The sequence below is a fragment of the Anolis sagrei genome, chromosome X (assembly GCF_037176765.1).
Source record: "Anolis sagrei isolate rAnoSag1 chromosome X, rAnoSag1.mat, whole genome shotgun sequence".
Lineage (NCBI taxonomy): Eukaryota > Metazoa > Chordata > Lepidosauria > Squamata > Dactyloidae > Anolis > Anolis sagrei.
Genome location: NC_090034.1, coordinates 25,633,973 through 25,645,506, shown reverse-complemented (window position 1 = coordinate 25,645,506; position 11,534 = coordinate 25,633,973). Strand labels below are relative to the sequence as shown.

General features: G+C 42.4%; 1 protein-coding gene across 2 annotated transcripts in view; it reads right to left on the bottom strand.

Annotated features, from left to right (window-relative positions):
- Window positions 1-1,017: 1,017 nt before the first annotated feature.
- The window catches only part of TMC5 (transmembrane channel like 5), a 44,291-nt gene continuing 33,774 nt past the window's right edge, over window positions 1,018-11,534 (bottom strand). For both annotated transcript variants that reach the window (XM_060786306.2, XM_067460954.1), the window contains exons 16-22: window positions 9,536-9,669; window positions 7,350-7,523; window positions 6,671-6,749; window positions 4,961-5,044; window positions 4,496-4,600; window positions 2,536-2,572; window positions 1,018-1,217 (exon numbers count right to left, since the gene is read on the bottom strand). In XM_060786306.2, the coding sequence (XP_060642289.2) occupies window positions 1,099-1,217; window positions 2,536-2,572; window positions 4,496-4,600; window positions 4,961-5,044; window positions 6,671-6,749; window positions 7,350-7,523; window positions 9,536-9,669 (732 nt within the window). In that variant the 3' untranslated portion in view covers window positions 1,018-1,098. The remainder of the gene's footprint in view (window positions 1,218-2,535; window positions 2,573-4,495; window positions 4,601-4,960; window positions 5,045-6,670; window positions 6,750-7,349; window positions 7,524-9,535; window positions 9,670-11,534) is intronic.

Here is an 11,534-nt window from a genome sequence, read left to right as displayed (position 1 = left end):
TAAATTATAAATAAATATATTTGTAAATACCCAAGCAGGCACCTTCAGATGACAGTTTTTTGTACATGAATCAATGAAGATTGTCTTACATGAAAAAAATGAGACCTCTGCTGAAAATGAGCCCAAAAGTGTCTTTTGGAGCATTAATTAATATAAGACCCAGTTTATAATAAATCTAATAATACAATTATTTCTGGGGAAATAAGGTAATTTTCATGAGTTTGTTTCATTTTGAACTTTTGCATGAAGAGGGAACTGGGTAAAGGTAGAAAATATCTAGTTTCTGCATTGCTCAGTATCTTGTTTACAAAGCATGTGGCTATTTTGTCTGAGAATAGACACTAGGCAAGTTGGCAACCAAAATGCTGCTACACAAGAAAAGCAACGCTGATCCAGGTGGCCAATTACAACGTTCCCCCTTGCCTCCAACAGACAAGAGTTCTTTCTACCACCCTGGGCATCATTTCACCAATATATAAACCTCGCTTGCCTAGTTTCCAACTGACCGCACAATCTCTGAGGATGCCTGCCATAGATGTGGGCGAAACGTCAGGAGAGGATGCTTCTGGAACATGACCATACATCCCGGAAAACTCACAGCAACACAGTGATTCCGGCCATGAAAGCCTTCGACAACACAAAAGCATCCCCATTGGCTGATTTAAAGTCTGCAGCTGCAAAGTCGGGGACAAGCATTTCTGTTTACAAAGTGACATTTATTTTGCAAAAATGTCATTATCTCCCTCCCCATCTGTAGGTTCAGAAAGAGTGAATGGCATTTATGTAGGAAATACTTTTCACTGTAGTAAGAAGAGAGGTGCTTAAAAAAAATTGTGATCAATACAGCGAAAAAATTATTTGGCAGTTATCTTAAAGGTATATATATGCGGTTTATCTTACCTACAGATCAAGCACTTTAGAAGGAGAGTTTGCCTCACCTTGTTACACTGTATTTCCCCCAAAAAAATCATAATAAAGCAAAACTGCATCCCATTAAAGTGGATTTTTTTGGTAAAGTTTAATAGATATGTTTAGTGCAAATACCAAAGTTCTGGGTCAGAAGGGCTTCTTGGTGTCTTTTGAGGCCCTCGTTGACTTTCATGTGCTTTCTTCATCATCATCTATTTCCCATTCCGCCTCTTGTCTGGCTCTCAAAGCTAAAACTAAAGCTTCAGAAACCCCAGCATTTCTGGGTGGCTGGGCATCCTCTTCAACTCCTGCAGCGAAAAGAAAGGCAGGCTAAAGCCACGGCATTCTCATGCTTGATAAGAGACCTGTATTTCTGAGCGAATTATCAATCGTACGCCTGAGGAAAAGAAGCCTATCCACATGCGTATGCTTCTCCGGCTCTGGAAACCCTGCATATGAAGGACTCCAGAATTTGGGAAAGTCTTTATTCACCAAGATTGGAGCCAAGAGGATCCATTGTTGCAGGTAGAACTAGAGGCAAATCCTCATTGTCCTTTTCTACACACTTCCTCTGTGGATGGTGGGTTATCTCCACATCCTTTTTATTCCTAGGTCTCATGGTCAAATTCATCTTGTATTACACTATGCAACATGATTTTTGTTCCTGAGTTATAAATGTCATTGGGAGGGACATCCTGTAGCACAGTTTGCTCTAGCTCTTCAGTGAGTATCTCATCATCAAGCCTCAACCAATTCAACCTAGTTAGTGTCAGCCACAAAAACTGTCACAAAGTTTTTGGAGCAGAACAACTACTTTCAAACTAAGTTCCACACAATTAAACAGAAAATAACACTTTCAAACCAGGATCAGAAGAAAATATCACATTTTGTTGCATAGTGCTATGTATGCTTAAATCATTCACATCTAAAAGCAGTTTACACCTTTACACTGTCCTCAGAAGTATTTTTTTCAATTCTGCTGCTATTATTTAGAGATGAATCGTTTGGCCTAGACCAGATGTCTCCAGACTAAGGCCCATGTGGCCCTTCAAGGTAATTTACCTGGCCCCTTCCCTCAGTTTTAGACTTAAGGTTGCCCTAAGTCTGAAATGAATTGAAGGCACACAACAACAGCAACCATCCTAATTAACTTGACTATCTCATCAGCCAGAAGCAGGACCACACTTCACATTGAAATCCTGGTAGGTTTATCTTGGCTAAAATTGTTCTTATTTTTAAATATTGTATTGTTCTTTCATTTTTATTGTGGGGTTTGGGTTTTGTTTTTGTTTTGTTTTTTGTTTTTTTGCATCAGAAATAAGGCATGTACAGTGTGCATAGGAATTTGTATTTTTTTCAAACTATAGTCCAACCTCGCAACAGTCTGAGGGACCATGGACTGGCCCTCTGCTGAAAAAGTTTGAGGACCCCTGGCCTAGACTGGGTTTCACCTCCCCAAGTGAGCATAATGTGTGGACCCTTTCCCTAATTGGAGCCTTATGTTTGAGGATGATCCAGCTTCTGTGTATGACCCTGCTTATATAGTATATGCAGTGTTATTCACACGGGAAAGAAGTGGGTTTCCATTTTTGCTGTCTGCCTAAGTGTGCCAGGTAGGTGGCTTACCATGAGAGAAGCTGGTCATTTCAGATAGTCTGGAAGGCTAGAGATAAAGAGGAAAGAAAAAAAGAATGGCTTAAGTCAGACACATTTGTTTTGAAACCCTTCACTCCCATGATTTCAACTAAACAGCCAGGAAATAGGGAAAGTCTCCCTGCTTCTCACTTGTGCCAAATTAACTACAGGACCGTTGAAGGCTTTCATGGCCGGAATCACTGGGTTATGTAGGTTTTTCAGGCTGTATGGCCATGTTATAGAAGCATTCTCCTGATGTTTCACTTGTATCTGTGGCAGGCAGGCCTCAGAGGTTGTGAGGTTAGAGGTTGTGAGACCTCACAGGCAAAATGTCAGGAGAGAATGCTTCTAGAACATGGCCATACAGCCCAAAAAACCTACAACAACCCAACTACAGGATACATTCTGGAATTTCTCACAGCCTCTTTTGGCACCTGGGCAGACTAAAGCAAAGCTGGCACTGAAAGCAGTGATCATAACTTCTACCATGTTCAATATGTTGTCAAAGAATTTCATGGCTGGAATTCATTGGCATGCTGTGAGTTTTTCGGGCTGTATGTCCATGTTCTGGCTGCATTCTCTCCTGATGTTTTGCATCTATTTGTGGCAAGCTTCCTCAGAGGTTTGTTCAGAGGTCTGTTGGAAATGAGGCAAGTGGAATGTATATCTATCTGTGAACTGTCCAGAGTAGGGGAAAGAACCCTTGTCTGTTTGAAGCAAGTATAAAGGTTGCAATTGGCAAGCTTGATTAGCACTGAGTAGTCTTGCAATTGCAAATTATATCGGTGTTGCTTGGAGGCCTCCTGTTTGGGAGGTGTTCACTGGCGCTTGGTTGTTTGCTGTCTGGAGTTCCCTTGTTGCTGAGTGGTGTTCTTTATTTACTGTCTTAACACTGGTGTTTTTTTTAACACTGGTAACCAGATTGTGTTCAATTTCATGGTTTCCTCCTTTCTGTTGAAATTGTCCACTTGCTTCTTGTTGTGTTTCATTGGCTTCTCTGTGTAGTCTGACATGATGCTTGTCAGAGTGGTCCAGCATTTCTGTGTTCTCAAATAATATTCTGTGTCAAAGTTGGGTCATCAGGTGTTCTGCTATGCCTGACTTCTCTGGTTGAAATCGTCTGCAATGCCTTTTGTTTTCTTTGCTGTATTTGGGGGTCCCTATGGAGACTTGTCCACAGCTGCATGGTATGCAACAGACTCCTATTGTGGTTAGAGGATCCCTCTTATCCTTTGTTGAATGTCTTGGTGTGTCTGTAGATTGTTTGTAGGTTGTGTTTCTTAACACCTCCCAAACAGGATGCCTCTAGACAACAACACTGATTGAATTTGCAGCTGTATGGCTAGTCAATGCTAATCAAGCTTGCAAACTGCAGCTTTTACACTTGCTTCAAATAGACAAGGTGTCTTTCCCCCACCCTGGACACTCCACAGAGACATATACATTCCACTTACCTCATTTCCAACAGACCTCTGAACAATCCTCTGAAGATGCTTGCCACAGATGCAGGGGAAAGGTCAGGAGAGAATGCTACTGGAACAGGGCCATACAGCCTGAAAAAACTCACAGCAACCCAGTAACTTCTACCATTTTAGGTAAAGGTAAAGGTTTCCCCTGACATTAAGTCCAGTTGTGTCCAACTCTGGGAGTTGGTGATCATCTCCATTTCTAAGTTGAAGAGCCAGAATTGTCTGTAGACTCCTCCAAGGTCATGTGGCCAGCATGACAAGGAGGCTGGCATGGGCAAACTTTGGCCCTCCTCCAGGTGTTTTGGACTGCAGCTTCCACAATTCCTAACAGCCAGAGGAAGGGCCAAATTTTGATGATACTTGATCTAAGCAGTTGAGGGATTTGTAAAGCTGCAAAGGAATGCACATTGTTCACAGTGAAAGAACTTGATCCAATGTGTGCGCACACAGTCTCTCTAGAGTATTCCCTCTTGCCATTATACCTCAGCATAAGAGTCTCTTTCTTTCACTCTTGGAGAGCTTTCAATGGAATTGGGCAACGGGAAGTGCATTGGATGGCCAGGCAGCTGGCGCACAAATGAGTGTCTCTGGAAGGAAAACAGAAAAACCAAGGGTCAAACACTTCAAAGAATTGTTTACACTGTAGGTTGCCATTTGGCACTGTGTAGTTTCCCAAGTCAATCGCTCTGCTTTCTGTACTTCCCCAAATGCAAAACTGGCTAATATTGCAAGGCCATGATTTAGAGCCCCTTCCAAGTTCAAGGAGAACTCACTGCCCAAGGCCCCTCTTAATTCCTCCCAGCTCAGCAGCAGCAGCCCTTTAATTTAATCACCAAATCAAAGCCACGTGGTTTTCCAAACACATGTAATATGCATGTTGTGGGGAAAGGCCCCCTTCTCACTGTTTGTGATTAAGAAGCAAAGCAACATTTCAAAGTCAAACGTACCTCTGAGTGCTTTCCCGGATTTGGGAGTTTAGATGCCTGTAGAGCACGCAACTTCTTCAGCAGAAACATTTTATCTTTGCCTTCCTGCAAGTCAGGAAACATTACAAAAATTTGACATATTTTATATGGCACTGCTTTACTCTTTCTTCTCAAAATGTCCTGGGTTCACATTACACCACACATAATGATAAATGTACTTTAATAAATCATACCTAGAATAATAAAATAATAGAGTTGGAAGGGACCACATGGGCCACCTACTGTAACCCCTGCCAGGTAGGAAAAGCACAATCCAAGCACCCTTTACAGATGACCATTCAGCCTGTTTTAAAGCCCCCAAGGAAGGAGTTTCCACCAGACTCTGAGGCAGAGAGTTCCACTGTTGAACAGCTCTTCTTACAATCAGAAAGATTCTTCCCCATCCGCTCCCTCATCCCATTGTGCTTCAGTATTTATATTTATATTTTAAATGTACGAAACGTACCAAGTTCGTATGAAATTGTGACTTTTATTTCCTGTGCTGATCTATGACCGAAATAAATGATTTGATTTGAAAGTTCTTCTTAATGTTCAGGTAGAATAGTATTTCTTATCATTTGGACCCATGGCTGCATTGAGTTCCAGTTTCCAGGGCAGCAGTAAACAAGGGCTGCTTTCTCTTCCTTATGACATCTTTTCACATATTTATACATGGCAATCATGTCTCCTCTCAGCCTTCTCTTCTGCAGGCTAAACATTCACAAGCTCTTTAAGACAGTACTCATAGGGATGATTCATGGTCTCCAGACCTTTGATCCTTTTAGTCACCCTCTTCCTCTGGACACCTACCAGCGTAGTCAGTATCTCTTTTGAATTGTGGTGCATAGGACTGGACACAGTGTGATTCCACACCTGTGCTTGGGGGCTCAGCCGCTGCTCTGCTTGGCTGCCAGCCTGACCAAAGCAGATAGAGAGGCACCATGGCTTCCCTCAATTTGGGCACTAGACGACTTTGGAGGCAGCCCTACATCCCATTGGCTTTTTAAGCTGCTGCGTCACACTCTTGGCTTGTGTTCAGCTTGTTTTCCATGAGGACTCCAAGATCTTTCTGACTTGTGGAGCCAGGCGTCACCCATTCTATATCTTTGCATTTCATTTTTCTGCCTAAGGGGATTATCTTAGAGTTGTACTTGTTGAAATTCATTGTGTTAGTTTTGGCCAGTCAGCTCTCTAATCCGTTAAGGTCATTTTGGATCCCAGTCCTGTCCTCTGTAGTATGTCCTCTCCCTCCCAATTTGGTCCCATCTGCAGACTTGATAAGCAGATTTCCCCCCTAACCCTTCATCCAAGCCATTAATAAAGATCCTGAGCAGGACTGGGCCCAGGACCGAACCCTCTATGGCACCAAATACGCACTTCTTCCTAGGATGAAGAGGAGGAACCATTGGAGAGAAGCACCCTTTGGATTCAAAATGAGCCACTCTTTTGAAGGAAAAGCAACAGCATTGCCCCAGTCCACAAAGGTGTTGCCACTCACTGCAGAAATCACCTTCCAAGGAAAAGGTGAAGGGAGTGGAAGACGAGAGCAGCTGGTTCTTTCTCAAAATGCTCCCATCATCTAGAAGTCCCTTTTCTAGATATTCAGCTAGAGTCTCCTGCAACTCCTGCCCATACGATGGGTCTTCCAAAGAACAAAAAAGAACAAGCCATGGCCCCAAATAATCTACTTACATTGACAATCTGCTCTTTCAGCAGTTTAACCATTATTTTCCGTCCATCTATAATTTGCCAGTAGAGGTATGCGATAATCCTAAATCAGAAAGGAAAAAAGTCAGCATTTTATCTGGAAGCAAAACATGTCCCATTTTCTAATCATCGGCTTAATTTTATAAAGTTGTGTTAGTAAAGGTAAAGGTTTTCCCTGACATTATGTCCAGTCATGTCCGACCCTGGGGCGTGGTGCTCATCTCCATTTCTAAGCTGAAGAGCCTGCGTTGTCCATAGACACCTCCAAGGTCATGTGGTCGACATGACTGCATGGAGCGCCATTACTTTCCTGCTGGAGCAGTAACCTATTGATTAGCACCGAATAGCCTTGCAGCTTGAAAACCTGTCTGCCTTCTGCCTGGAGGAAGCCTGTGTTGGGAAGTGTTAGCTGACCCTGATTGTTTCCTGTCTTGAATTCCCCTGTTTTCTGGGCATTGTTCTTTATTTACTGTCCTGATTTTAGAGGTTTTTTAAAATACTGGTAGCCAGATTTTGCTCATTTTCATGGTTTCCTCCATGAATATTATTTGAGAACATGGAAATGCTCGACCACTCTAACAACCACCATGTCAGGCTACAAAGAGAAGCCACTAAAATCCACATGAAGCATGTGGACAATTTCAACACAAAGGAGAAAACTCACAGTATTATGACTGAGAGGATGAAGAAGAAGTGCACACTTTCGATTAAATTGTGATAAATCCAAACCACCCAAGCAGAGCCTGGATAACCAGAGAGCTTTGACACCCAGCCAGAGATGGCCTCAAAGATCGTAGGGAGGCCTCGGAAAGGACCACACGCCTCAGAAGGCTTCCGCCTGGGAAAATAACAGAAAAGGTTATTTTAATATTTTTTTAAATGTTTAATGTATTGATTTTTTTTATTAGGCAGGATACCAATATGAATAATACTCATGGTACAATATTATCATTGTTTAATTATAAATTGGAAATGGGGAACACATTGTCCTGATGTCAGAATTATTGAGTGGGAAGAGACTACATTAGCCACCCAGTCCAACCCCATCCTGCCATGCAGGAAAAGCACAACTGCTGGACTTCAACTTGTCATGTTCATACACTGTTCTATAAATACAAAGGAGCTGTTTAATATAAATGACGCATCTTGCATATCATTGTCTGGTATCTCGTAACAATTTACTGCTCTTTGTTTACAAGCTTGAGATCTAAAGTTGGTCCTGGGGAAGGAGAAGGGCAGGAGAAAGGCTGATTATTATTATTATTATTATTATTATTATTATTATTGTTATTATTTTAATCCGGTGGTGCAATGGGTTAAACCCTTGTGCTGGAAGGACTGAAGACCAACAGCTTGGAAGTTCAAATCCAAGGAGAGTGTGGATGAGCTCCCTCTTTCAGCTCCAGCTTCCCATGCAGGGACATGAGAGAAACCTCCCACAAGAATGGTAAAACATCAAAACATCCAGGCATCCCCTGGCCAATTCTCTTTCACCAGAAGTGACTTGCAGTTTCTCAAGTCGCTCTTGACACGAGAAAATAAAATTATTATTATTATTATTATTATTATTATTATTATTATTATTTTCAGCTAAGGGAGAACAACTCATATCACTTTAAAATATGCACTAAACAGTTCCATGACACTTAGCTTTCTTTTGTTGAAGAAGCAAACTCAGAAGAAGGCCAAGAATTCTACAGAAGGACAGGGCAACAAACAGCTCCCTGAAATCCGGAACTAAAACCATGAATATACTTCTAAAGAAGGCATGGGCAAACTGTTAGGAGCTGTGGAAGTTGTAGTCCAAAATACCTGGAGGGAAGGCCCAAGTTTGCCTATGCTTGCTCTAAAGGTATTGGAAATGCAGCAATGCTTGGATGAAGAATTGTGAAGGGATGGATAGTTAGAAAGAGTCGAGTGGGGTCCCTTGAATGCCTACCTATCCTGACCCCTCTGTGATGTAAAATAAGCCTCTTAGGCAAGTATCTTCAGCTCCATCTCAAAGATCTTGTAGTCTTCATGGAGAACAAGCTAAATATGAGCCAAGAGTGTGATGTAGCAGCTCAAAAAGCCAATGGGATTCTGGGCTGCATCCAAAGGAGTCTAGTGTCCAGATTGAGGGAAGTCCTGGTGCCTCTCTATTCTGCTTTGATCAGATCTCTTTACCTGGAATCACAGCCCTGGGTGAAGCAAATCAAGAGGGATGTTGACTCGATGCTGAAAGCTATCCATAGGTAAAAGGTGACTAAAAGGATAAGAGATCTATAGACCATGAATCCTTCTGAGGAAGGGCTTAAAAACTGTTTATCCTGCAGAACAGAAGGCTGAGAGGAGACATGATAGCCATGTATAAATATCTGAAAGGATGCCCTAAAGAAGAGGGAGCAGGCTTGTTTTCTGCTGCCTTGGAAACTAGCACTCAATGGGTTCAAACTATAGGAAAGAAGATTCTGCCTGAACATTAGGAAGAATCTCTTGATCATACAAAGAGCTGTTCAGCGGTGGAACTCTCTACTTCAGAGTCCATTGGAAACTCCTTCCTTGGAAACTTTCAAATAGAGGCCGCATGGGCATCTGTTGGAGGTGCTTTGATTGCGTTTTTCCTGCATGACAGAATGGGGTTGGATAGGATGGCCTTTGGGGTCTCCTCCAACTCCATGATTCTGTGATTTCTTCTTTTTCCAACGGGTCCTCACTCAACCTTCCAAGATACAGCTAGACCCAATCAGCCCCCTGAGCAACTTCCCTCCAAGCCATTGGCATGTTTCTTCCTTACATCAAGACCTCTAACCGCAGCATGCACTCAAATGAAAGGCCCTCAAATAATGTGAGCAACTGATTTGCTGTTACCTCCAAACGGCAATTGCGATGACAGCAAGGACTCCCACAAAGGAGGGGAAGAACAACAAGAAGACAAAGATGGTGTTCATCTGGGAGGCTCTCCAAGCTTTGCGGGGTGGCTGGCAGTTCATCATTAGGCTGACCTTTCAGGACAAAAGAGGGAAAGTGTACCATGGGAACTCCATAGGAACTCTGTTGATCCCAATGTGATGCAATCTCCCCACACTAGTCTTGCAAAACCTAGCTCCCTTCAGATACAGCGGACTGCAACTCCTGCTATCCTCCAGCAGCAATGGCCACACAATGGGAGTTGCAGTCAAGGGCAGCAGGATGGGAAGGACTTTGCTTGAGAAACATCTACCTCTGATACCCAGGAAAAAGGAGGTGACCATTGAGTTAAAGGCGCCCATATAACTCAAGGTTGCTGTGAGTTTTGGGCTCAATGCCCATGTTCCAGTAGCATTCTCTCCTGACATTTTGCCTGCATTTGTGGTTAATGACATCTTCAGAGGTTTGCTGGAAATGAGGCAAGTGGAGTGTGTGTGAGTATATATATGGAATAATGTCCAGGGTGGGAGAAAGAACTCTTGTCTGTCTGAAACCAGTGTGAATGTTGCAATTGGCAAGCTTGATTAGCATTGAGTAGCCTTGCAGCTGCAAAGTCAATCAGTGAGGGTATTTGCATAGAGGTAGCCTGGCCTCTGTTGCCTGGAGACATCCTCTGTTTGGAAGGTGTTAACTGGCACTTGCTGTCTGGCATTCTGAGTGGTGTCCTTTATTTACTGTCTTGATTCTGGTGGGTTTTTTAAAAAATACAGATAACCAGATCTTATTCATTTTCATGGTTTCTGTTGAAATTGTTCACGCGCGTTTTATGGATTTCAGTGGCTTCTCTGTGTGGTTTTCAGAGTGGTCCAGCATTTTTGTGTGACGACCATCATGTCAGACTACACAGACAAACCACTGAAAGGAGGAAACCATGAAAATGAACAAAATCCAGTATTAAAAAACACCAGAATCAAAACGGTAAATAAGGAACACCACTCAGTAACAGGGAAACTCCAGACAGCGAACAATTAAGTGCCAGTCAACACCCTCCCAAACAAAGTATGCCTCCAGGCAGCAACGGCTAGGCTACCGCTATACAAATACCTTCACTAATGGACTTTGCAGCTGCAAGGCTACCCAATATAATCAAGCTTGCTCACTGCAACATTCACACTTGCTTCAAACAGACAAGGGTTCTTTCTCCCACCCTGGACTTTATTCCACAGGTATATTATACACTCCATTTGCCTCATTTCCAACAGACCTCTGAAGACACCATTAGCCACAGATGCAGGTGAAACATAAAAATAGAACACAGCCCAAAAAATTCACAGCAACCCAGTGAATTCTGGCAATGAAAGCCTTCGACAACACAATCAACATAACTCTTATTTACTGCAGAAGAAAGTCTCCTTGAAATTGGGACAACTTGCTAAGTCAACATGCACAGAATTGGGATAGACAATAGAGACCATAGATCCCAGTAAGCAACCCCCTGATTTCCTTCGTCACGCCGCTCTCTTGACGAAGACATAGCTCCATACATTGATTTCAAGCCATTACTTTTTCTTCTTCCCTTGGAGCCCTTAAGGGGATTTGGGATGGTTTCCCCTTCTCTTATCATAAACAAGCATAAGAACAAATTAAATAACTTAAACACATAACACATACATAAAGCCACACAATTAAAATCATTTAAAACATCAACAACTATATTTACAGCAACCCCCCCCCCCCCCCAAAAAAAAGAAGCTTTTTGACCTTTCTGTTCCCTTTTCCCATGGGACTATTTCGTTCCTTCCACGTATACAGATTTCAAAAACCAAATAAGTCTCATTCAAACAAGTTTCTTATGTCAGTAAATGGGGAAAATGCACTCATGCTATAAGTATAAAGAGAATGAAGAGTGGAAGCCAGTGCCATCAGTTGAGGGCCCTTCCACCTATATAATACTAATATT